General features: G+C 50.1%; 1 protein-coding gene across 1 annotated transcript in view; it reads left to right on the top strand.

Annotated features, from left to right (window-relative positions):
• The first annotated feature begins 632 nt into the window (after positions 1-632).
• Positions 633-24,968, top strand: part of PIK3C2B (phosphatidylinositol-4-phosphate 3-kinase, catalytic subunit type 2 beta) — a 59,469-nt gene continuing 35,133 nt past the window's right edge. The window contains exons 1-13 of the mRNA XM_006887899.1: positions 633-1,565; positions 4,677-4,777; positions 5,931-6,085; positions 6,515-6,635; positions 9,830-9,941; positions 10,072-10,151; positions 10,526-10,589; positions 14,301-14,447; positions 15,070-15,103; positions 16,019-16,214; positions 17,895-18,017; positions 23,397-23,564; positions 24,117-24,228. Of these exons, the coding sequence (XP_006887961.1) occupies positions 636-1,565; positions 4,677-4,777; positions 5,931-6,085; positions 6,515-6,635; positions 9,830-9,941; positions 10,072-10,151; positions 10,526-10,589; positions 14,301-14,447; positions 15,070-15,103; positions 16,019-16,214; positions 17,895-18,017; positions 23,397-23,564; positions 24,117-24,228 (2,343 nt within the window). The 5' untranslated portion in view covers positions 633-635. The remainder of the gene's footprint in view (positions 1,566-4,676; positions 4,778-5,930; positions 6,086-6,514; positions 6,636-9,829; positions 9,942-10,071; positions 10,152-10,525; positions 10,590-14,300; positions 14,448-15,069; positions 15,104-16,018; positions 16,215-17,894; positions 18,018-23,396; positions 23,565-24,116; positions 24,229-24,968) is intronic.

The following is a 24,968-nucleotide window of genomic DNA, read 5'->3' as shown; positions in this document are numbered from 1 at the left end:
CTTCCTCTGCAATTATGGCCTCAGAAACCCACTGGTGGGTCAGCTACACATCGGTTCTGACAGCAATGAGAGAGGGAATGTCTCTTTATTGTTAGTTACTATTGAGTTGACTTAACTCAATAGTGACCTTATGTATAATAACAGGAAACTTTGCTCAGACCTGGACTGTCTTCCTGATGTTACTATCTCCTTATCAATTATGAATATAGATTGGTCTACCAGTCCAAATTCATTATATAGACTTTGACAGCGTCTCCTGTCATATATCCTCTTTTAATCTGAAGGGCCTTTGCTTTCATCATTTTCTCTTGTCTCCTGAAAGGTACCCATACATAGATGAATGAATGGATGGATGTATTTGATACGTTGCTAAATGAAATCGTCTTGATGTCTATTTTTCTCCCCATTTCCCTGTTTCCTTCAATCTGTTGTAGGCACTAAAGAAGTAGGCCCTGGCTCTGATTCTGTCATCTACACTAAATTATGAATAAAGACCTCTGTGTGACTCAGTGACTAATTTTTTTTTTTACCTCTTGCCTGCAGGTTCTTGAGCACCATGCTCCAAGCCTTCATATCTGGCCTTGGCAGGAGGTAGAAGGCTTCCTTCCTTGTCTCCTCCACCCCTCATCCTCATCATGTCTTCGACTCAGGGCAATGGGGAACACTGGAAGTCCCTGGAGTCGGTGGGCATCAGCCGCAAAGAGCTGGCGATGGCAGAAGCCCTGCAGATGGAGTATGATGCTCTGTCCCGGCTCCGACACGACAAGGAGGAGAGTCGGGCCAAGCAGAACACAGACTCCTCTCTCATCAGCTGGGACGAGCCTGTCCTGGACTTCTACAGCAAGCCAGCAGGCAGGCTGAACGACCTCAAGCTCCTCCGCGGTCTCTCTGGCTCGGATCCCACCCTCAATTACAACTCGCTCTCCCCACAGGAAGGGCTGCCCAACCACTCTACCTCCCAGGGCTCCCAGCCTGGCCCAGATCCTTGGCCCAAAGGCTCCCTGTCTGGAGACTATCTCTATATTTTTAATGGTTCAGATGGGGGACACCCTGTGTCCCCAGGACCAGGGGTCGTGGATGACTCTTCAAAGAAACTGTCTCCACCTCCTCTACCACCCCGAGTCTCTATCTGGGACACGCCCCCTCTGCCTCCCAGAAAAGGGTCACCCTTCTCCTCTAAGACCTCCCAGCCCAACGACATCAACACATTTTCTTTGGCCGAACAACCACCAGGCAAATTGATAGGCCATCGGATCCTGGAAGAGGTTGAGCCGGGAGGTGGCGGACAGGGGTGCCTGCTCGGGTCCGTGGACTATGACGATATCAATGATGCAATTACACGACTCAACTTAAAGTCAACCTATGATACAGAGATGTTGCGGGATGCCACCAGGGGCTGGAAGGAAGGCAGGGGCCCCCTGGACTTCGGCAAGGACACTCCAGGAAAACCCGTGGCTCGGAGCAAAACTATGCCCCCTCAGGTGCCCCCTCGCACGTATGCCCCCCGATACGCCAACCGAAGGAATGGAGGAGCTGGCAAGAACCGCAGGATTTCTGCAGCTCCGGTGAGGACCTGATTTCTGTGCCTGTGCCCTTTGCCCATGGCATTCAGACAAGTCCTGGTTTCTCCACTTTGTTGTTCCAAACCCACATGCCTTGAGTGCCCACACCTTGAGTCCTCCTACATCTGTCAAGGAGCCCTGATGGCAATGGTTAGACTCACAGCTGGTAACCAAAAGGTGGATGACTTGAACTTAGCAGCTGCAGCACACTAGAGAACTGTGGTGGCAGTCAGCTTCCATCACCCTTACCGGGCAGTTCAACTCTGTCTGTAAGAGGACTGTGAGCTGGCATCAACAACAGTGGGAGTTTTTGGTGTGTTTTTTAAAAAGTTTTCTATATCCTCCATTGGGACTATGGAGCCTGATTGGGGAGAGGCCCAAGATAGGCTTGGAGGAAGGGAGGAGGCAAAGAGGCTTGAGACGTGGAGCCCCCCTTCTGTTGTATGCGCCCACTTCATGACCTGGGGCCTGACATGGGGGGGTGGGAGACTTATTGTTGATGTTGTGTGGTGTTGAGGATTTCTCCTGCTTCTGCTTTCTTAGTCCCTGCTCTGCCATACGCCCCTGTCCAACAGTGAGGGTTCACCACACTAGCCCCTCATCCACTGCCCACTGAGTCCCTGTCGCTGGTGCGGAAGCCTGTAACAGCCCCGCCTGACCACCCTGCCTGACAGCCATTGTTACACTATCGAGTGATTGGTCCAGGCTACACACAGCTTTGAATAGCAGAGCCAGCATTCAACTGGTCCATCTTGTTCCAAAAGCCACCCTCTTTTTCCAAAATCCACCCTCTTTTCACAATGAAAGTAACTGGAAAAAATAATACAGTGAAAAAGAAACACCTCCGCTCCATCAACACTTTAGTATTAGACAACATAGTGTCTGCATAGACACACTGGCTGGATGCAAGGGTAGCTTTGATAGTACTGGTTTTAAAACATGTGTCAGCAGTATTTCCATGATCTAACGATCAAGATCTAAAGTGTTTCACCTTTGACCCCGCAGCTCTGACCTCGGAAGGAGAGCAGAGACACCTCCACAGCTGATTTCTCTCGTACCTTGGGATGCCAGCTAATCCCACCCTCATTTCTTCCTTCCATTGTCTCGGGGACACTGGGGCTTTCCCACCATCCAGCTCTTGGGATCTTTCCCTCCTCTCTGGGAAGAGCCCCACAGCCCTTCCTTCTTTCACTTCTGCTAGGAGAGTCCCCCTAAAAGCAGACTCAGCCCCCAAGCTTGGAGCTCAGGGCTTTTTAAAGGCCCTGCCTGGAGAGGTGGAGCTGCTCCCTCTATTTATAGGGCCTGGGAGAGTCCGGTTCCCAGCTCGAGGTCCTCGCACAGAGCTGGGCCTGCTCACCAGGTCAGGCCACTCCGGTAGGTGGTCACCGCTGCCACTCCCTCCTTCCTGCCTCCCTCACAACCCTACCCTTCCCCCAGCCCCTGTGTGTCATCCCTGTGCTCAGAGGAATTCTCAGCGTCTCCTTGAAGCAGCTAGGGCAGAGCCACAGGCTCTTACCCCTTCTTGGGGGGAAATGGAGTCTTGGTCCTTACCACTTCAGGTGGATACAGGGGCTCAGCCCACTAGGAGGGGTAACTCCTTGAGCCCTCTGCCCATACCACCACCCCGCCTTCACCGGGCTTCCAGCCGGAGGGATCCTCCATATCCCAGGCCTACAGAGCCAGCTCTGGAAATGGCTGGTTCCAAATGTCAGGCCTGTACCCCTGCTGCCAGCCTCTGCCCGGCAGACCCCCCAAGCCAGCATCGGGCGATGCCACCAGGGCCTGCCAGCCAGGCAAACGTAAGTGGCTTTTGTTTTCTTATGGTGCCAGGGAGTGGTACTGAAAGGGCATGGAAATGGCCTTCAGTAGCCACTGTGTTCTCTGTCCCCTGCCTTCCCCTCCTCCCTCTCCCTTTCTCTCTCTCTCTTTCTGTGTCTTACTTTTGTGGGTTAAATGCTGACAGTGGTGCTATTGTCTGGACAGGGCCATGGGCATGAACTTGGCAGAGCCAGGGCCTCACATGCCAACTCCCCCCACTGCCCCCTCCCCTGGCACACTCAGGGGAGCACGGCACGCAGGAAAGGGTCACCCAGAGGAAGCAGTCTGGATGCTCGGATGAGGAAGTCACCAGCTCCCCTGGGTGCAGTGGGGACTGAGAATAGCAGGTGGGGAGGGTGAGAGGTGGAGCTGTTGGTCTCCCCAAGAAGCAGCTGTTGGCCCCACCACCTTGGCCACATGCAGTCAAGCAGGGGACTCCATCTGACTGTGGGCCTGTCCTCCGAGTGGCCTCCCGAGTGGCCTCCCTGTCACGCTCCAGCTCTCCCCTTGGCTTCCTCTCCCCCAGGGCAGCCTGCAGGCCTCATTAGAGGGCTTCTTTAGAACCTTTCAAGTGGCTGGAAACAGCTCTAGGGTGGGAGTGCCTTTGCAAGCCAGCCTGAGATAATTCCCACGACCACACACATGTTCTCTGGGCGGAAGTGAGGCCAAATAAGCAGATGTCCTGGCTTTCCAGCTGTTCTGAGCCAGAAGCCACAGGAGCCTGGAGTCCCCAGGCCTGGTACCAGGCTCTCCCCTGCCCAGACAGCTGCTTTGACACCTTCTTCCTCAAATAGCATCCACTGAGGAGGCATGTGTGTCTGAGTCATCTCCGTCCATGGGCTCTGGGGTGCTTGGCTCTGGGTCGCTGGAGCTGCTGTGGATGCTCAGAAGTGTATCCAGGCCAGGCATCCCTGGACACCAAGTGGCAGGCTTTCACTGTGGCCTACTTGATGGGACAGTACAAACAGCTGTCTGCTCAGTACACCCTCAGGCCCCTAAGAGCATCCCCTAGAAAGCCCAACAGCACCCAGCACCACTGAAATGTTCAGTTTATCAGGTCATCTCCACTGGAGAAGGATTTGGCCACATTCTTATCTCACCAAAAGCTTCAGCTGGTTTTTCAAACTTGACTTTAGTCTCTGAGAACCACAGATAAGCACATTTACTCATAACTTCTCTCACTGGCTGTTGGATGCCTGGTAAACCTTTTTATCTGTAGTTAAAGGATTCAGAGTCGTCCAGGGGAAGGGATGGAGTGAGAGAAAGGGTACCAAGACAACCTCTCTTTTCTTAAAGGTGAGCTCGCGGCCCCGCACCGTCGCCAACGGGTATGAGCTGTTTGAGGTCTCCGAGGAGAGAGATGAGGAAGTTGCTGCATTTTGCCACATGCTGGATGTGTGAGCATTAAAGAATTGGTTCAGGAGGGTGGTTGGGGATGGGGAGGGCACTGTCACCCATTTCAGAACTTTAAGAAGAGTTATATTTAATCAACCTCAGTTTATAGCTATGGGATGTGTCCCGCAACGGTTGTGTTACAGGTATTTTGAGATTCCAGTTGTTGTTATGTGCCGTTAAGTCACTTGCAACTCATAGCAACCCTATGTACCAAAGCTCTGAACCCTGCTCTATCCTGAACCAATAGGCTCTGACATAGCTACCCTCATTACCCCAGTCACTGTGTCAATCCATCTCATCCAGGGTCTTCCTCTCCTGCACTGTCCCTCCACCCTCCCAAGTATGATGTCCTTCTCCAAGGACTGTTTCCTCCTTGCAACATTTCCAAAGTATGTCAGACGAAGCCCCAGAATCCTTGCCTCCAAGGAGCAGCCTACTTTAACCCTCTCTAGGATGAATCTGTTTGTTTTCTTGGCAGTCCACAGTACATTCAATACTCTTCTCCAGCACCACAGCTCAAAGACATCAGTTCTCCTTCTATCATCCCTAGTCATTATTCAGTTTTCTAATGCATAACAAGTAATTGCGGAGACCATGGCCTGGATCAGGCACACCTTAGTCTCTAGAGTGACACCATTGCTCTTCAGTTATCTGGAGAGGTTCCTGAGAGCAGACTTTCCCAATGCAATTTATCTTTTGATTTTCTGGCTGCTGGTTCCCAAGAGTGTTGATTGTGGAGCCAAGCAAACTGAAGCTGTTTTTGCTTTTTTAAACAACAAAATCCAGAAAAGCAGCACCTAACAGTGTCATCATGCCCATTACTCTAAGCTCTTCCTCAGCTACCCTCAGGAGCAAATGCACTTCTGGGTGGAGCTGAGGCTGTGCTCTGGTGCTAAAAGAGAAAAATGGATTTTGAAAAATCATTCTATAACCTTGTCCTTTTAGGACTGGCTCTGCTATGTACTCTGCTGGTGCAACATTTTGTGACTATAGCAAACATCTCAGGAACATCGATTCTCCGAGGAGCTTGTCCACTGCCCCCATCCTGGCCTGCAGACCTAGGGGATCTGGTTGAACGGGGGGAATGGCCAAAGAGCAGGGGGTGTTCCAGCAGGCCTGTTTGGCGAGGCTCCTTCTCTCTGTATTCCTGCACAGACTTCGAGCTGGCTCTGACATCCAAGAGTATCCCCTCACTGGATATGTCTGGAGTGCAGTCACCCCAAGTCCAGAGCACCTCGGGAATGAGGTCAACCTGAAGGTGACCGTGTTGTGTGACAGCTTGAGGGAGCCACTCACTTTTACCTGCAACTGTAAGTTGGGGTTAGAGCATCGCTTGAAGTAGGGTGGTAGGTAAAGTAGGGTTGGGGGATTCGTGTGACCCTATGAGGCCAGGTTTCTAGGTCCACAGTTGTTGTTGTTGTTGTTGATTGCATGACTCATAGCAATCCTATGAACAAAAGGCCTGAAGCCCCCTCTACAACTAAGGACATTTATCAAAGTTCATAAGAGTCCACAGTAATTGTCCCCAACTCCACACGGTGTGCTGCTACATCTGTTGATGGTTCTGGAAAAGACTTTGCTGAGAATGGGAGGATCAGGATGGGGAGCTGAGCTTGCTGGCCCATGTGCCCATCATCGTACCCCCGACCCCCACCCCTGAGAATCAGAGGATCAGGATGGGGAGCTGAGCTCACTGGCCCGTGTGCCCTTCATCGTACCCCCTGACCCCTACTCTCCAGGTTCTTCCACCGTAGACCTGCTCATCTACCAGACGCTGTGTTACACCCGTGACGAGCTGAGGGATGTGGATGTGGGTGACTTTGTGCTGAAACCCTGTGGGCTGGAGGAGTTCCTGCAGAAGTGAGTGCATTGGTGGGGGCAGGAATCGTGCTGCCTTCTGGGTGGAGGAGCCGAGGAAGGTTGAGGGTCTGGGACTGGGCTCTGGGCTGGCAGCTGCACCTTCATCCGCAGCTGAGATCCCCGCTTTCTGGACACACTCTGAGCCACATCATCAACTCTTTCTCCAGGAGCTCTGCCTTCCAGCAGGTTGGCCAGATTCTTGAGCCAAATCTGCTGTGGAAGGAACTTGGAGCTGGGATTAGGCAGAGACTGTGGGTCACGTCTCCTTCTAAACTGCTGCGTGTGGAAAGACGTGTGTATGAGGGGGAAAGAACTGTGGGGTTGTTTCTCCTCTAAATGTTCTGTGACATCTTTATAGAAGTAGAACCAGGCAGAAGTGCCCTTGGGGATTCTAGGGGAGAAGTAACAGTTGTTCTCTTTTCCTCCTTCCGCTGCCAACAAGCCTTTTCCCCTCTTGCTGACGTATGCAGCTGGGTCACCTCCTCACCAGAGGCTCACCTCCCCATTCAGTACCTTCCATACAAGCAGCCTCCCTGGAGAGTGGGGTGCATCAGCAGAGGCAATCCCGTTCACACTCTGTTGGGTCTGTGCAGGAGATGGCAAGGGGCAGAATAAGAGGTGAATGACCCACAGATGGCACAGACTGGACAGTGGGCTGCCTATGCAGCTGGCAGGAGGGTAGCAGGTAGATAAGGAGAAGAATCTTCCTCTGTCACAAACTGCAGTTTGGCTATTACCTACCAGCTCTGGCCCTGGAGAAAACAGGATGGGGGGGGGGGGGCGGGGTGGAGGCAGCCTGGGTCTCCCTTAGGAGGGCCTGTAAGTGCTACCCCTTGGGTTTTCTCTCACTTCCAGGTGTGAAAGTGAGGGTGGTGGATCTGTGTCTGTAGCATTGGCTGGAGGTCAGGATTCTTCAAGGTCTGGATTCTTTGTGCCTCAGCTGAGCTGGTCATTCTTAGGGGTACTGTGAGGATCTCTCTGGCCTCTGTGTTCTTGTCTAGAAAGCTGAGGGGCTGGGGCAGGGGGAGCTTCTGGCAGAACTCGGTGCTGTTCAGAGGGAGTCCCTTAGAAGGGCTCCTCTGTTCACACTTGGAGGGCTAGGTGCAGGTGTCAGCGCTGGCTTGCTCCTGCCGGGTGGTGAAACTGCCCCTTCAGTTAATCCTGACTAGTACAATTAATGAACCAATGAACAGTGCATATTAGCACTAAAGTGTCTGGCCAAAGAAGAATGCATGGGAATCTGGATCAGCAAGATGACCATTTCCCTTCCTTCTCCCCTATTCCCGAGACCAGGGAGCCTCTGAATATGGGGGTAGCCTGTTGGTGGGTAACTCAGCAGGTTCTTGACTTCTTGCCAAGACTCAGGTGGAATGTTCTGAGTGTCGAGGAATAGGATGGTCTTTGGCTATGTCCACATACCTGATTGTGCAGGAGGAGAACTCTCCAAAGAAGGTCAAGTGAAAAAAAAAAGACAGAAGGTCAAGTGAGTTTCCAGGGGACTGGTGCCCCCTGACTCCCAGTGTTCCCCACCACCCCATCCCTTTCTGAGGCCTGTCTCCGCCCTCCCTCTCTTAAAAAGCTCAGTGCTGGTTCCCAGCCCCAGTCTCTTTGAGGTGCAAACTGTTAAACACTTGACTAGTACCTGAAAGGTTGGTAGTTTAGACTCACCCAGAGGCAGGAATTGAAAAGGCAAGTGGTTTGTTTTTATTTTGGTTCCTAGCCAAGCCCCCAGGGCACTGAGCACAGCCTGCTGCCCAAGGGTGGGGTGGAAAGATCCTGAAGGAGGGAGGACCTGGACTCAGAGCTCTACCCTTGCCTAGCTGTTGTTTGTATTGACTCATAGCTGACCCTCCAGTGGGTTTTCAGGCCTGTAAGGTGCTCAAGTGGAGATTGCCCGTCTTTCTCCCATGGTTGGCAGGGCAACTCCTTATCCGCTAGGCCACCAGAGCTCCCTCTGCCTAGTAGGAGGGGCTGATACTAAGAAGAAAGCTGCAGGCCTGGGTGTAGGCTGTTCTCTGATAAGAACCTTGAGACAGTCCCTGGGGAGGGCTGGGTTTCCTGCCGCCTCCCCCACCCCTTCCCCACTCTTCCTTCCTCCTAGGACACTCCCACAAACCTGGCCTCAGTGGGGTTTAGCCTCTTCACCCCAGGGTTTGGCTACAGCTCAGTCTCAGCAGATTGGGGCTACAATGGGAGTTCTTCCCCCTGCCCCCCATCAGGATGTACAGAATCCCCTAAATCTTACCTGGACCTGGACTGGACTCTGGCCCTGGAACCTCCATCCTCATCGCTATGTCCCCTTTGCTCTGCTCCATTCCTTTCTATATCTGGCCCACATTCCCAGCTTGGCTGAGGAAGGAAGTCTCTTTCCGGCTTCTGTTACCCAGCTGTTGGGACGCAGCCAGCTTAAAGTGCCAGCTCGGGGCAGGACTCCCACTCTGCCCCTTCTCTTGAGCTTCCTTTCTGACTAAGGTGTGATGCAGGGGGAGACTGAGTCACAGAAAGCCGCCTGCACCACCATCCGCTTTTCTGGGGTGGGGGATGTCCCACATGTGGGTACCTGAGCAGTGGGGAGGTACGCAGGTGGGCGTTTCTCAGAAAGTCTGTGGAGGTTTGTGTGGTTATTCCCCATCAGGCAGGGCCCTGGGATGTGCAGCAGAACCTGGATGAGCCTGGCGATAGCAAAGCTGGAATCTTGATTGGGTCGCTTTGTGTGGCCCCAGTACCCTGTTTGTCCTGATGAGGAGCGGGAAACTTAGGACCACGGTGAGAAAGGGTGCCAGGAGTGAGCCCAGGATACCTCTCGTCATGTCCACTCGTGGTTGTTACATACAGAAAAGCCAAGAGAATAGGGTTTAAACAGCTTCCCCTTGGTTGCCAAGTCCTCTGTTCTCCATTCTCTTGAGCAGCTCCCACTGCTTGGGGATAATCAGTGATAGAAGTAATGAAAAGCAGGGAGTAGGGTCAGGTGTAGATATTTGTACAAATCAAAGGTAAAGTGTATTTGGTGGCTTTTGTTTAAGAAGATCACTCTTGGCTGCTTCTCCCAAGCACTGCTGTGACATTTCCCAGGAGCTCAGGTACCACCTTCTCACCTCTGCTGTGGCCCGGCTTTCCTCCCAAGGCTTAGGTCTGCATCTCCCTTGCCACTGAGTCCCTGCGATGCTAATGGTCGTGTCCTTTTATGCCATCAGCAAGCATGCCTTGGGCAGCCACGAGTATATTCAGTACTGCCGCAAGTTTGACATCGACATCCGGCTGCAGCTGATGGAGCGGAAGGCTGTCCGCAGCGACTTGGCCCGGACGGTTCGTGAACGGGAGGCAGCACGGAGCTGGAGGGGCGGAGGGTGACGTGGAGCGTGTTGGGTGATGGAGGTAGGCGCTCTGGGTTGAGGGAAGGCACTAGCCCTCTCTGAACAGGACCCTTCTTATGTAGGTGAATGATGACCAGAGCCCTTCCACCTTGAACTACCTCGTCCATTTACAAGAAAGGCCAGTGAAACAGACCATCAGCAGGTGAGAATAGGTATCATCTTAGATATAATCTGAAGAGGGCTGTGAGAGGGTTCCAGTGGGTTCTTTGCTTACTTCTGCCAGATAAGCAGATCTTATAGATATCAGGAGTAAATTCTAAAAGTTTTGTTGGGGAAGGTCCCTGCTCCAAAGCTTTTTAGCATCTCTTCCCTTTAGCATTTTGCTCTTATTCTCTGAGCAAGAGTGATTCAGCTGAAAGAGCTCTCCTTCCTTCCTTCGTTGTGGAAACAGGAAGACCTCTTTAAACCAGAATCTGATGCCTGAGCTAAGAGGGAGGGGAGGAAAGGATGGGTTCCCCACTGCACTGTGTCTTTCCTAACCTATGATATATTTTTTTTCTTCCCCCACCTCCCCAGGCAGGCCCTGAGTCTTCTGTTCGACACTTACCACAATGAGGCAGAGACCTTCCTTCTGGCTGATGTGAGTACACACCATGGAGGCAGAGCAGGCTGAGCCCCTCGCTCCACTGCCCCAGGCTTCCTAGGATCAGCCGGCACTCTAGGGCATGTGGACGAGATACTGAGGCTGTACCTAGCAGAGCCCTCCTCATCCCCTTCATTCAGGGATAAACCAAGACTCTAAGCTTTGGGGCAGCTGGTAAGTCTGTAGAAAGATGCTGTGCTGCTCTGTATAAAGTGGATCAGGAGTTGTGCCCTGATCCCTGTCTCTGGAGGAAGGTGTTCTTAAATCGAGGGCACAAAGCCTTGGTTCCCAACCACTGTACTTGAATGTACATTGAAGCGAGCAAGGATGTGAGCAACGCCCAGTGGGGCCTCAGCGGGGACATGTGCTGATGTCACAGGTAGAGAATCATCTGTAGTTACAGATTCACAAACATAAGGAGATGCCACGACTTTTACCACTTAGAGCAAGTGGCGTGGATCCCAAAAGGATTGCCCTCATCTCAAGCCTTAACCCCGTGATAAGCACTGTTTCAGGTTGTCTTTGCACTATAGAGACTTTGCACTCAAACCAATCCTTGTTTCACTGATCCATCTAACAGTGGTCATCGATTCTCCCCTCCTGGAGTGTAGCATCGTACCTAGCTCATCCCCATCCCCCTTGCCAGAATCCCTTCTCTGCAGCCCTCTGACCTTGGACATGATGAAGAGAGAGTTCCTGGAGCACTGAATGTAGGTTGGTCTCACTCCATGATGGTGGCTGTGGGAGACAGAGAAGAATAAGAATAGTCTTGGCCTTCAGCTAGTCCGTGTTCTTATTAGCATTAAGTATCTGTAGACAGAAGATAGCAATGAGTTAATCAAGGACTCTCGGAGGGCAATAGAGAAAGGGAGGGGACTGTGTAGGACTAAAGCATTCAGGGAAGGAGCCCTGGTGGCACAGCGGGCTAGCAAGTTCTCAGCTTCTAATAAAAGATCAGTTCTTTGACATTTGAGCCAACAATCCCACTACTAGGGAATCTTAGTTTCTTATAAGAACGCTAACATGAACAGATATTTGAACACCCATGTTCATAGCACCAATATATACAGTAGCAAAGAGAAGTAACCTACATATCCATAAACAGAGTGAGCTCTACTGGCTTATTGTTGTTGTGTGTCGTCAAGTCAGAACTGACCCACAGCTGACACTCCAGTGGGTTTTTGGAAGCTTTAAATCATATGGGAGGGGATTGCCCACTCCTCTTCCATGGAGCAGCTGGTTGATTTGAACTATGTACCTTTGGGATTGCAGTGCAGCTTGTTACCACTAGGCCACCAAAAGAATTGTACTGATAAGGCAAAGGTACATGCTTTGAATCCACCAGCTGGTTTATAGGAGAAAGATGAGCAGTCAACTCTTGTGCAGTTTACTTCCTCTGAAAACCTGCTCGAGGATCAGTCAGCTGTGGGTCAGTATTGTCGGTTTTGACCTGACAGTACATAACAACACCCATCAACAGATGAATGGATAAAGAAACTATGGTACATTCATACAATGGAGTACTATACAACCCTAAAAAAAACAAGAAAGAATTCATGAAGCACTGCATAATATGGCTACATTTGTAAGACATTATGCTAAATAAAATAAATCATGTCACAAAAGGACAAATACTGCATAAGACCACTGCTATAGAAAGCTAAAGAAAGGTTTATACACAAAACCATTCCTGGATGGTTCCTAGCGATGAGAAGGAAGGAAGTAGGGAGGAAAAATTAGTAAATTGATAATAGACACATATTAAGATGAGTGAAGGAAAAGGCAGTATCCAATAAGGATACTGGTCAGTGCAGCTTTATTAAAGACAGAGAAGCCAAAGAGAGGTATGTTGTTGTTGTTTTTGTTGTTTGATGCCGTCGAGTCATAGACAACTCATAGCGACCCTATGAATGAACGGCCTGAGCACAAAGAGAGGTATAGAGTTAATGGAAATGAGAATGTCATAGAGAGGAAGTGGGCAAAGTGTGATTGCATTGTGGTATTGAAATGAATGTTTTGAACAAAATGTTTATTGAGTGGCTGAATGAACAATTAATTTACTTTGTAAACTTCCTTTCATTCAAATTGCAATTTAAAAATAAACAAAAGGTTTATGGTGTGAACCCACCAGCTGCTTGACAAAAGGAAGATGTGGCACTTTGTTTCCATCAAGCTTACAGCCTTGGGAACCGTGCAAGGTGGTTCTGCTTTGCCCTAGAGAGTCATCAACAGGCTTTGGTTTAAAGCAGTCAGGGAAGAATTTTGAAGAAGGTGGGATTATATGAGTCTGTGATTTGAATTTATGTGGAATAGATGGGGAGGTGAGAGGAATCCCAAATGTAAAGACTGTAGGAACAAAATTGCAGAGGGGAGGGCAGGGGGATGGCCGTGGAACTAAGTTGTTACTCGTCTGGAACATTTAAAAACATATTTATTTTTTTTAATTCATTGTTGCACATTTTCTTCCTCTCCACCCCCATCCGCTAGCCCACCCTGCAATGCACTGCACCCCTTGTTCCAGACTCTTCACATACACAGAAAACATAATCATATATTCCTTTCGTTCAGTTCTTCCCCTCATCTGTTTAAAAGCAGTATTCATTATCAATCCACTCTTTCCCCAATCCATCCCCAGTCCCCTCGTGTTTGTCCTATGTTATAACAACATGTTACGCAGTATTTGTCCTTTTGTGACTGAGATATTTCACTCAGCGTATTGTCCTCCAGACTCCCCCATGTTGTGTAATGTTTTACGAGTTCAGTGTTTTTCATTGCTCTAGAAAGTAGTTTTTCTAACCATTTATTTGTTGATGTTCACTTGGGTTGCTTCCATTTCTTTGCTGTTGTGAATAACACAGCGATAAAACATGAGTATGCATACTTCTGGTGTGGGTTTTTTTGTAATTATTTTTTATTTTAATAATTTTAATGAACATTTATAAAGATTTTGGATTTCCATTAATTCATTGCTGTACTTCTGTCCCGCCCAGGCCCCCCAACCCCCGCATACTTCTGTTTTGAGTCATGGCTCTGGTTTCTTTAGGGTTATCTGTAAATTCTGTGATGAAAGTCACAGTAAGTTTGAGTGGAGTGGCAAGCCTCAGTATAGTCTCATTAGCCTCTTTGGGGTTCTCTAACCACACATCAAGTAGGTTTCTACTCATAATGACCCTTTAGGGCTCTGTAGGGCTTCTGAGGCGTAGATCTTTATGGGAGCAGACTGTCTCATCTTTTTCCTGTGGAGCAGCTTGTAGATTTGAACATCTGACCTTTTCTGTGTGCCTCTGGGGAAGACCCTGTGTGTATTTGCCACTAGAAGATGTCAGAAGTATGGAAGAAGGAATGGGCACCCTCCTCCTTGTAGTTAACTGCCTCTGAAAACCTGCTGGAGGGTCAGTTAGGGGTTGGTTCAGATTTGATGGCACACAACAACAACAGATGTGAAAGGACAGAGGGAAGCTAGGAACAGGAGGATGTTTTGGGAGGGAAAATAGCTGAAAGGAGAGTTCTATTGTGTGTACCTGTTCCATTTAAGTGTCTCGGGAGAGAAATACACAGATGCTTGAATATACAGCTGGGATTACACTAGTTGCTTCTGAAGGTCGTGAGCCCCTTCTCCTCCCAACCCACTGACCTGCTATTTCCGAGCCTGGGGTGGTGGGGAAGTTGGAAGCCGAGAATGCTTGAGTCACATGCTGCTTCCCACAGGGGGACTTCCCACTGAAAGCTGACAGGGTGGTCCAGTCAGTCAAGGCCATCTGCAATGCCCTCGCCGCTGTCGAGACCCCCGAGATCACCAACGCACTCAACCAGCTGCCCCCCTGCCCCTCCCGCATGCAGCCTAAAATCCAGAAGGTAAAGGGTTGGGCAATGCTATTATCGCCCCATTGAAGAGTGTGATCTTAAAGCGCTATCTGCACCTGTTTTACGATCCAATAGATTATTCACAAGACTGCTTAGGAAGTGAACGGGCCACACATGTCTCCTCTTTCAGAGAAGGAGGGTGGGATGGGGTCTGCCCCTAGAACTGATAACCATGAGTAAGTCCAGGCCCCAGAGGCTTTATTTACACCCCTGAGGCATTGCCTGGCAGTGTGCACATCCTTCAGGGGACACACACCAAAGCAAGAGGATCTCCCCAGAGCCAGCCACCGCACCTCCCTCTTTCAGGGTGACCCCACAGTGTGACTGTGTGCTGTGGCCCCAGCGCCCCCCGAATATGCTCTGCAGCAGAATGGCTGAGAGCTGGGATGTCTCATCTGGGTGGACCCTATGATCTTACTCTGCATCTGGCTCAGTCTGCCCATCACACAGCTCTGCTTCAAGCCATGACTCCATCCTCCCTGGGGACTCGCTGCTCCTCCAATTGCAGCCCAGCATGGTCCAGATGAGCGCAGCTATGAACATCTCTGCTTCCAGCTGTGGCAGCAAAGGCCATGGCCCTGAAGCTCCCCTCCCTCTTTTCCCCCCCCAATAGGATCTCAGTGTCTTGGCTGTGAGGGAAAACCGAGGTAAGGGAACGGCTGTCCGCCTGTCCAGTAGGGGTGGCTGAAAACTGCACACTGTGCCCAGATTCCTCTCACCCTGGCCCCCTTGATTTATGGGGCCGAGTCAGTGTGTGTGTGTGTGTGTGTGTGTGTGTGTGTGTGTATGTGTGTGTGCATGCGTTCTCCTATATGAGGTGTGAGCACAGCTGGGGAGCATATTTCTTTCCACCAAGTGTTCTTTCATTAATTTTACTAGTTATTCCTTGTGGTGTCCCCGGGAGATGGTGATGAGGTGGAATAAGTGTGGGGGTGGGGGCCAGCCCTGGGATCCAGATGGGAAAACTCCCACTTGGTCGGGTTGTGATTTTATCCCAGGCACCTCATAACCCCGAGGTTTCTGATTTAGAATGGGCCTCGGGGAGGGAGTGAGAAAGTCATTTTCACAAGGATTTTCCTTCATGAGTCTTTCAAGTGGAACTGGGCCCTGTGAACCAGTAACTCTGGGATTCTGAGCTGCTTAGGATAGATTTCCAGTTTGAGGGATTTCAGGAGCCAGTCAGATACTTTAAAAATTATTTTGGGAGCAAGCGTGGCATTGCTGACTTTTTATTTTGCCAAGCAATAGCATTTTAAAAAAAACTGACCTGTGTTCATTGCTACCATCATTTCCTAAAACAAAGGACGTTGTAGCACCTAGCTGCAATCAGGCAAGAAAGAACAATGTTTAAGTTGGAATAAGGATCACTTTATGGAAAGCTCATAAACACAATACTGTTGTTTTCCTCATAGATGGTGACCTTTGCCATGTGTATTAGAAAGTGATGGGCAGTGGGGAACCACTCTCCCTGGAGCTCCCACCCTAGCCAGCAACTTGGCCTCTCTAGTAGAGGGAGGCTTTGTAGCTGCCTCACTGTCTTCCTGCTGGCCTTCCTCCCACAGAGAAGGTGGTGGAAGCCCTGACCGCTGCCATCCTGGACCTGGTGGTGCTCTACTGCAACACGTTCAACGCAGACTTCCAGACGGCTGTGCACGGCAGCTGCAAGCACGACCTGGTCCAGGAGGCCTGCCACTTCTCCGGGCCGCTGTCCTTCACCGTCTACGCCACCCACCGCATCCCCATCACCTGGGCCACCAGGTGAGCTCGGGCTGGGAGGCCTCAGGGAGGGAGTGTGGTGATATTTTCTGCTGTTGAGGTCTCACATCTGCGTGTGCATGTAGCACCCCTACTGTGGTGCACCCGGGCTGAAGGGGAGGGCTGTGTGCATGATGGGGTTCAGGGGTCTTGGGCTGGGACATCATGGAATAGATAGATAGAGGGGGCTGCAGTGTCCAGACCTTTCTTGCCAGTGCTGGCTGCTTCAACGTCCCAGCCCCTCCCCATCCAAAGCCAGCTGATGGAGACATGGCGACAGATGGCCTGTTCCCAGATAGAGTGCCTGCCCCTGGGCCAGTGACTACACTACCGCACAATGGGTGGGGGTAGGGGGGGGGCAGTGACCCTTTGTCTGGGGTTCCCCAGGCCTGCAGGAGTATGGGGGGGAGGTTCATTTGGTAATCCTGGCTTCTGCAGGATCCTCAGCATCCAAAGCCAGGGGGAGTAAGTGCTGGGCCTCACCCCCATCCTTCCTTCCCCTTCCCCTCTGTCTTTGTTCCTCACTTAATGTATTCCTCTGGGCCACTGGTGGAAAACAAAGGAGGCAGCCTGGGAAACCAGGGCCTTCTCTGACCTCTTCTGTCAGGCACCTGTCACGAGCCACAGGGACCCCCATGTGCTGGCATTCATGTCAGCATATGTCGCTTTCCTCCCCCCCCTCCTCGCCTATGAGTGATTGCATGCAAGTGTGTGCACACACACCTAGGCACACCCCTGTACACACACACGTGCGTGCACACGCACACAGGAATGAAAGCACACTGTCAAACAAATACAAACATACACGCAAACACTCCTACACAAACTCATGTACATGCATACACACACACACACACATTTGATACCTGGACATGGATCTGTCTGGAGGAGGACGCAAGACTGAAGCTTAGTTGTTGTTTGTTGTTATGTGCCGTTGAATTGCCTGTGACTCATAGTAACGACCCTTTTTACAACAGCTCTAAACCCTGCTCTATCCTGTACCAATCTCACCATCTCTGACATACCTATCCCGATTACCCCAGTAACTGAATCAATCCACCTCATAGAGGGTCTTCCCCTCCTGCGCTGTCCCTCTATACTCCCAAGCATGATGTCCTTCTGCAAGGACCAGTCTCTCCTCACAACATGTCCAAAGTATGTCAGACGAAGCCTCAGAACCTTTGGCTCCAAGGAGCAGCCTGGTTTAACCCTCTCCACAATGAACCTGTTCGTTTTCTTGGCAGTCCATGGTATATTCAACAATATTCTCCAGCGCCACAGCTCAAAGGCATCAATTCTCCTCCTATCATCCATAATCATTGTCCAACTCTCTGATGCATAGCAAGTGATTGCAAAGACCATGGCTTATATCAGGTGCACCCTAGGCTCCAGACTGACATCATTACTCTTCTTTCTAACAGCAGACTTTCCCAATGTAGAAGCAGAAAAACCAGCCCAGCATGGAACCTGAACTAGGCGGAGGATTCCAAATTGGGTTGCTTTGCTCAGAAACATTTCCTTAAAACTACCTGGTTGTGCTGTCTGCTGTCCCCATGTTACAGTCCTTGGAGGCTGAGGTTTCTCCCAAGGGGAATGGAACCTGGTGTTAGAGGTACATTGGTTCTGGTGACTGAGGTGGGATTTGGGGGCTGGGTATCCTGACCTGCTCCCTTTCTGTGACAGCTATGAAGAGTTCTACCTCTCCTGCTCTCTCAGTCATGGTGGCAAGGAGCTGTGCAGCCCCCTGCAGACCAGAAGGGCCCATTTCTACAAGTACCTCTTCCATCTCATCGTCTGGGACCAGCAGTAAGCCACCCCTCTGGGCCCCATTGTTCAGGCCGCTGTAGACCTGTTAGCCCCTGTGGGTGTCCCTGGTGCCAAATAACCAGCCTGGGCCTAGGCTCACTCCTGATTAAACCAGGCTCTGTCACTAGCCCTAACCAGACAAGTTTTTCAACCACTCGAGTCCCTGTAACATCCCTGGCTCTTAAATGGGACAAGTATTTAATTTCTACCTCTCAAGTTATTTGAAGGACCCAGTGAGAGGTACTAATAAAGGCTCGTTGTAAGCCATAAAGGGCTATATAAACATACATTGATGTTTTGATCTTGCCTCCCGTAGAAAGTTTAAATAGTCCAAAGGATTATGAACTTTTCCTTGTTCCCATGAACAGAGAAGGACCACTTTCTCGTTGAAGGACCGAGAAAGGAAGCTTGGCTTGGGGACAGAATAATGGGGCCAACCTCCATGTGTAGCTCTCTTATGCTAAATCCTCTCTAGCCTCTGTACCTCCGATCCTCAAACTGTCAAATGGTACTATTTGTGTTAATTCAGAGGAAATTGTGGTGCTGGAATGACATAGGCAGGTTATAGATATGAAATCATAATCACCATTTATTAACAATAATACTGTTGCTAAACAGTCATCAGGCAAGCAAAGCAGGAAGGAAGTGGAGGGAGGGTGCCTTGAGGTGGTCTTGCAGGTGTCTGTCTGCCTGCCCTTTGCTGTGCTGTGTTCTGTCCACTCTCCAGACTGAAAACCCCCTCTTGCCTGTCTCCACCCTCACTTCCACAGACTGAGTATGGGGGTTTACCTGGTCCTCATGAGTGTAGAAAAACGGCAACTTTAATATTTGAGATGTAGGCAAGAAGTGAAAGAGTATCCCTGCATGGAGGGAGAAGGGGGAAGGCAGGATACAGAAAAATGAGAATCTGTGGAAATGCTATAGGATTGAGTCATTTTACAAATGAGCAACTGGGGAGATAGACCCTTTCTTTACTTCACAGTGTATGTAATTTCATAGGGTAACAGTGATGTCAACGTGGGGACTTCTTCAGTCTACCTTAGAGCAGGAGAAACTGCTCAGGGACAGAGAATGGCTGCAGGAAAATGGCCTGAGTTTCACCCTCTCCTTGCGGGTCTCTGACCTTAATTGCTGCCAACTGCCCTGTAAAATGGAGAATAGTGGATGGACAGAATGACATAAGTTTTACCATCACATCTATGTTCACAATAACAAAAAAGATGGAAACAACCCAAGTACTCATCAACGGATGATGAATGGACAAATAAAATATATATATACATATACACTAAAAAACAAAATGAAAAGAGCAAGGGCCACATTGGGACAGCCATAGCTGACCTCTACTAACTCCACAAAGGGAAATAGTCCCTGCCAACACTATCTACGACACAAAAACCATTTGCCAGGAGAATGTCTTCCATCCTCCTGTACCTCTTTCTACTAATTCCAGCACCAGTCTTATTGCTCTACTGGGTTCAAAATCTGTTGCAATAACTCACAGAGGACACGAAGTATACTCATGATTATGAGGTTCACTAGGCAAAAGGCAGACCAGCTAATCTTTGGCTAGACTAACACATCTATTTGCATATCCCCATGTAGAATTTGCATATTCTACATGGCAAAGTCAAAGTCAATGGCTAGATAGCCATTTTGAACGATAAATCCTTAATACCACATGACCAGAGAAGCGTTGTTACACTGTACATTGGCCCAGGTGGACCCAAACTTTGGCCTTAGGGAGTCATATTGAAGATCCCACTTGCCCAGGGCCAGTCCCAAGCTACTCAGCCCACCTATTCTGGACCCCAAGACCTGCCTCATTCCACTTCCTGTCTGAGGTCTGTGTCTCACATCCCCAGGAACGGTTTCCTGCTTGCAACCTGGTAAAAGGGGTCATCCTAGCACCCCCAGATGACTGTCCCATGTGAGCTCTCTTGGCCTTTTCCTGGTCAGGACCAGGGCTTTTGGGAACAAGTACAGTAGAGGATTTAGAGCTTAGGCTTTGCCAGTGTGAACTTGGTCTAAAACGGGCATAATACAATAAAACCTGCAAAAGCCAGAACCTGGGTTAGGTGGAAACATTTCACTGAAAGACCCAGGAAAATGAGGCTTCTTGTTGTTGTGTGCCGTTGAGTCGGAACTGACTCACAGCTCACCCTCCAGCAGGTCTTCAGAGGCAGTAAATTGCACAGGAGGAGATTACTCATCTGTATACCACAGAGTGGCTGATGGATTCAAACTGTGTGCCCTCGGGATTGTAGTACAGCTTCTCGCCTCGAGGCCACCAGTTGTTATTGTTGTTGATTGCCATGGAGTCGAGCACAACTCATAACAGCTCTATGAACAAAAGACCTAATGCCTTTCCATAACTATCATTGTTTCTACAAGTTCACAGAGTTTACAGAGGCATTTGTTTTAGGAAGTGGATGCTACTCCTGCTTTTTTTTTTCCCTTTTGGGAGCATCCTCAAACACTGTCCACATTGGGAAACCATTATTGTACTTGATACCCGAATGGCTCAAGGTTCAGCATCACAGCAAACCAGGTTACTTCAGACAGCACATTGACAAAGAGTGAGGTACAAAGTGGAAGAATGTTCCTCCAGATTTAACAGCACTACTCTCATTTAGCAGCGGTTAAGTGTTGTCAAGTTGAATAGGACCCATTGCAACCCTTGCACAGAAGACCTGAACTCTGTTCAATAACATAATTTCTTTATGTTTATAGAGTTTCCAGAGGTATCTAATTTAGGAAGTGGATGCCACTCCTACTTCCCAACCTGAATCAATCTTGAAGTTCCTCCAAACATTGTACATGATGGGCAGCAAGATCTCCCTAAAATAGACTAGAAAATGATGGGGAAATGAGGCAGTTCTGTCAAGTTCTGGCTTTCCCAGGTTTCTTGGTTATTGTAACATACCATCAAGTCAGACCCAGCCCAGAGCTGACCCTCCATCAGGTTTCAGAGGCAGTAAATTGCACAGGAGGAGATTGTCCATCCTACTCCCGTGGAGAAGCTGGTGGATTCGAACCATGTGCCTTTGAGGCTGCAGCACAGCTTGTTGCTGCTAAGTTTCACTGTAGTGGGGTCTCTTTCGTGGGATCACTGGGGGAGCAGGGAGGACCTTGTAAGTGAAGTACTTAGCACCATGTATGTACATTGTTGTTGTTGTTATTGTTGTTAGGTGCCTTTGAGTCGTAGATGACTCATAACAATCCTATGAACGAAAGGCCTGAGCATTGGTCATAGAGTATCCGAAGGCAAGCCATTTCAGAAGTGGATGCCACTCCTGCTTCCAAACTTGTTTTAATTCTGGAGCTCCACCAAACACTGTCCACCATGGGTAACCATTATCACATTTGACACATCAATGTCACAGTGTTTAGCATCACAGCAACCACGAGTTTCCTCTGTACAGCAAATGGACAGACCAGTGCTATGCTACTTAGAAGAATGTTTGACAAAAAACAATTTAAACCAGACCTGAGGGCCACAGATTAAAACCACCCACCTTGGGCTTGGTAGCATAACTTTCTATCATATAAGATTTTCTTTCTTTCTTTTTTTCATTCTTCTTAGCTGTAAGAGCTCTCTCAGTCCTAGTTTCTCTTATCTAGGTGACTGACTGGCACAGCAACTGATAGATGTGGATAATTAGATGTGGAAATACTATTCATAGAGGCCAGCTTTAGGGCAGTGACTATAGTGTCACATAGCAGGAAGTATACAGTATGTGCATCATGTATGTATGTATGTTACCTAAAGTCATGAGTAGCAGAACCAAGACTGAGACTAGTTCTTTCCAGGAATACCTCCTGGATGAGGCAGCCCCTCTGATGTGATGTGGATGAATGAGATAGAGTGGCAAAGCAGGGAGAAGGTGCATGGCAGCTAACATGGTGGCTCTCCTCACCAAACCTGGGTGTAGGTCTGTGGTGGAGGTTTTGTAATTCGAGCACACGCTAGGACTGAGGAGAAGTGGCTGTGGCTTGGTCTAGGACGTAAGGCTTCAGTTGCTGTTAGGTACCATTGAGTAGGAACCAATTTGTAGCTGACCCTACAGAGGTTTCAGAGGCAGTAAGTCACACAGGAGAAGATTGCCCATCTTTCTCCTGTGGGACAGGTGGTAGATTAGAACCCCTTGCCTTTGGATTGGCAGGGCATCTCTTTAGAAAAGTCCCGCTTCTGTTTTCTCCCAGACATAACCAGAAGCTTTTTTCTTCTTGGGTGAAGACAGAGCATCAGGACCAGCTCCCTCTCCTCTGCGCATTGGGGTCAGCTGATTCTCTCAGCAGAGGGATCAGCTAATTCTCAAAATAGGCCCAGCAGCCTCACTCTGCCCCCCCCAGCCAAGCCTGAGCATGGCATGTCCGCTGTCTCCTGGAGGGGCCCTAATTATAGCTGCCCCTCCCCTGCCCCCAGGATAGAGGCAGCTGGGCCAGAGCAGAGCCCTGCCAGTCTCTGGCAGTAGGAGACAGAGCCTCACTTAGGTGGCGATTCCCTGGAGGAGTGAGGGGCATCCGCAGAGGCCAACGGCTTTATCCCAAGTCTGTGGGCTTTGGGGTAACTGCACAGCCTCTATGCCTGCTGGCACCAAAGCCACAGGGCTGGGCAGGGTGGGACGGAGGACTTTGGCCCAGGGACAGCTGCCCTGAAAGGTACTGGGGGACCTCCCACTCCTTCCACTGCTCTCCTCTGCATTACCTGACCCCACCCTCAGCTCCTCACCCAGGCCTGGGAGGGAGTGGCTGGGTGTGGAGGGGCTGAGTAGCCAGCAGGAACATCTGGGCTGGCTAGGGTCAAGTGCTTTCCAGTCTCTCTGCCCTGCCAATTCACTTTCCCACTGCTCAGGGAATTGGACGAGTCCCCTTTCTGTATGCCTTTGGCCTTAGGAGGTTTTTGGGGCTAGGAGGAAAAGGGGGCAGGTGGGAAGCTGTGGGGGAGGGTAAATTGAGAGTGCTCTTCTGGGTGGCTCTCTGCTGGAAACGTAGGGGAGGGATGAGGACAGACAGACTGAAAGGAGGACAAAAGGCAGCTTCATGTACAGAAACCCTAAGTCAGGTCACGGAGCAGGGCTTACACCATGGGACGTGGAGTTAGTTAGCTGCACTCCTGGATGGCTCTGGCTAAGTGAGCTCTGTCCTGCTGTCATGGGCTGCCTCACCATGTGAAGGGGCTGACTCAGGGACCAGACTGCTGCTGGAGGACTCCAGGGAGCCTCTGCCTGCAGCTGGGAGCCTGGCCTGGTGCTGCTGGTTGCTTCCCTGGGACCCTCCAAGCAAGGGCTTTCAGCCTTCTCTTGATCCCCTGGGCCACATGTCCCCTGGAGCCCCAGGAGTGGTCCCTCCTGACTTGATTTCCTCTCCCTCTAGGATCTGCTTCCCTGTGCAGGTAAACCGGCTGCCTCGGGAGACCCTGCTGTGTGCCACCCTCTATGCTTTGCCTGTCCCCCCACCTGGGACCTCTTCTGACACCAACAAGCAACGGAGGGTCCCTGAAGCCCTTGGCTGGGTCACTACCCCACTCTTCAATTTCAGACAGTATGTGAACCCCCTGGGCAATGTCTCATCTGCTATGAAAGGGGGCACAAAGATAGAGAGAGGGATCTAGCACCCCTTAAGAGGGCTGATCATAGCCGGGGACACAGGAGCAGAGCCATGAGACCCAGCTCTGATTGGGGCTAAAGCACAGGACTAGTGATCAGGATTATTGGTGGAACCAAGGGCCACTGTGCAGGACGCTGACACAGGACTGATGGGGGAGGGAATGTGGAAAAGCAATACTCGGATAACAAGCCATCTGCTCTTGTCATTGGAAGGGCCTTAGAGGTCATCTAGCCCAGGCTCCTACCTCATGAAGGCATCCCTGACAGCAGACCGGGTGGCGATAGCTCAGGGAGGCTTCCTGCCCACCAGCCTGGCCAACTTTTGTGGAAGGAAACCGTGATGATCTGTGGGGAGGACCAAAGAGACGCGAGCTGGGTGGAGGCTTCAAACAGAACAGGCACATCTTTGAGTTGAAGGAGCAAGAGGGGAAATATCTGCTTAGCCAAGTTTCTTTTGTTGACTCATCCTACACTCTATCCTCCTTAGGGTGCTAACCTGTGGCCGGAAGCTTCTGGGCTTGTGGCCAGCCGCCCAGGAACACCCCAGCACCCGATGGAGTGCACCTAATTTTCACCAGCCAGACAGCGTCATTCTGCAGGTGAGACCCTGCTCTCATTCTTCCCTCACTCCCACCCACCAGAATCACTCCAGAAGTGCCAGGTTCCCCCTGTGGACGTTTAGGCTGGAACAGTAGGAGAACATGCCAGACATTTGGGCAGGTGATTGATGATGACGTGACTGAAGCAACTGAATGAGGATACTTAGACTCAAAAGGGGAAGGTGAGCTCTGTGGAATCTACCTCCCACCTCCTAGACGTTTAACTGCACGGAGCCTGAAGACAGGCTCCAAGATGTTCCCACGCAGGACTCAGCCAGCTTTCTGGAGTCCCGTGTTCTGAGCCATTTCGTGACTAAATTTGATCCAAGCTAAGCTGTCCTCTCGTGGAGTTTGAAGGAAGTCTTCACTCAGTTGACGCATTAATAAACCCATTTTCCTAGAATAAGAGAAGGAATTGGTTGGGGCCGAGGATTACCTGCACATTCTTGACTCCCCTTTCTTATGATGGTGAGATGCTTTGATGTGGAATATGGAGCAGCTTAGGTGAAACAGGACACAGAATATACAGAATGAAGCATATACTTCATATACTCTATGAAGCAAGCACTTTGTCTGTCTGATTTACTATTCAACGCTCGAGGCCTAACACAATGTCCTACACATATTAAGGTTCAATACATTTTGCTTCCAAAAAAAAAAAGTTGAAGAAGATAGCACATTTTGGTGAATTGGCTTGCTCAACTCTGATATCCATTTTAGAAGAATGAATAAACATCTGG

This window comes from Elephantulus edwardii, unplaced genomic scaffold (assembly GCF_000299155.1).
Source record: "Elephantulus edwardii isolate Elephantulus edwardi_28Jun2011 unplaced genomic scaffold, EleEdw1.0 scaffold00063, whole genome shotgun sequence".
In the NCBI taxonomy this organism is placed as follows: domain Eukaryota; kingdom Metazoa; phylum Chordata; class Mammalia; order Macroscelidea; family Macroscelididae; genus Elephantulus; species Elephantulus edwardii.
The sequence above is the reverse complement of the archived record's forward strand: the minus strand, read 5'-3'. Positions and strand labels throughout refer to the sequence as shown.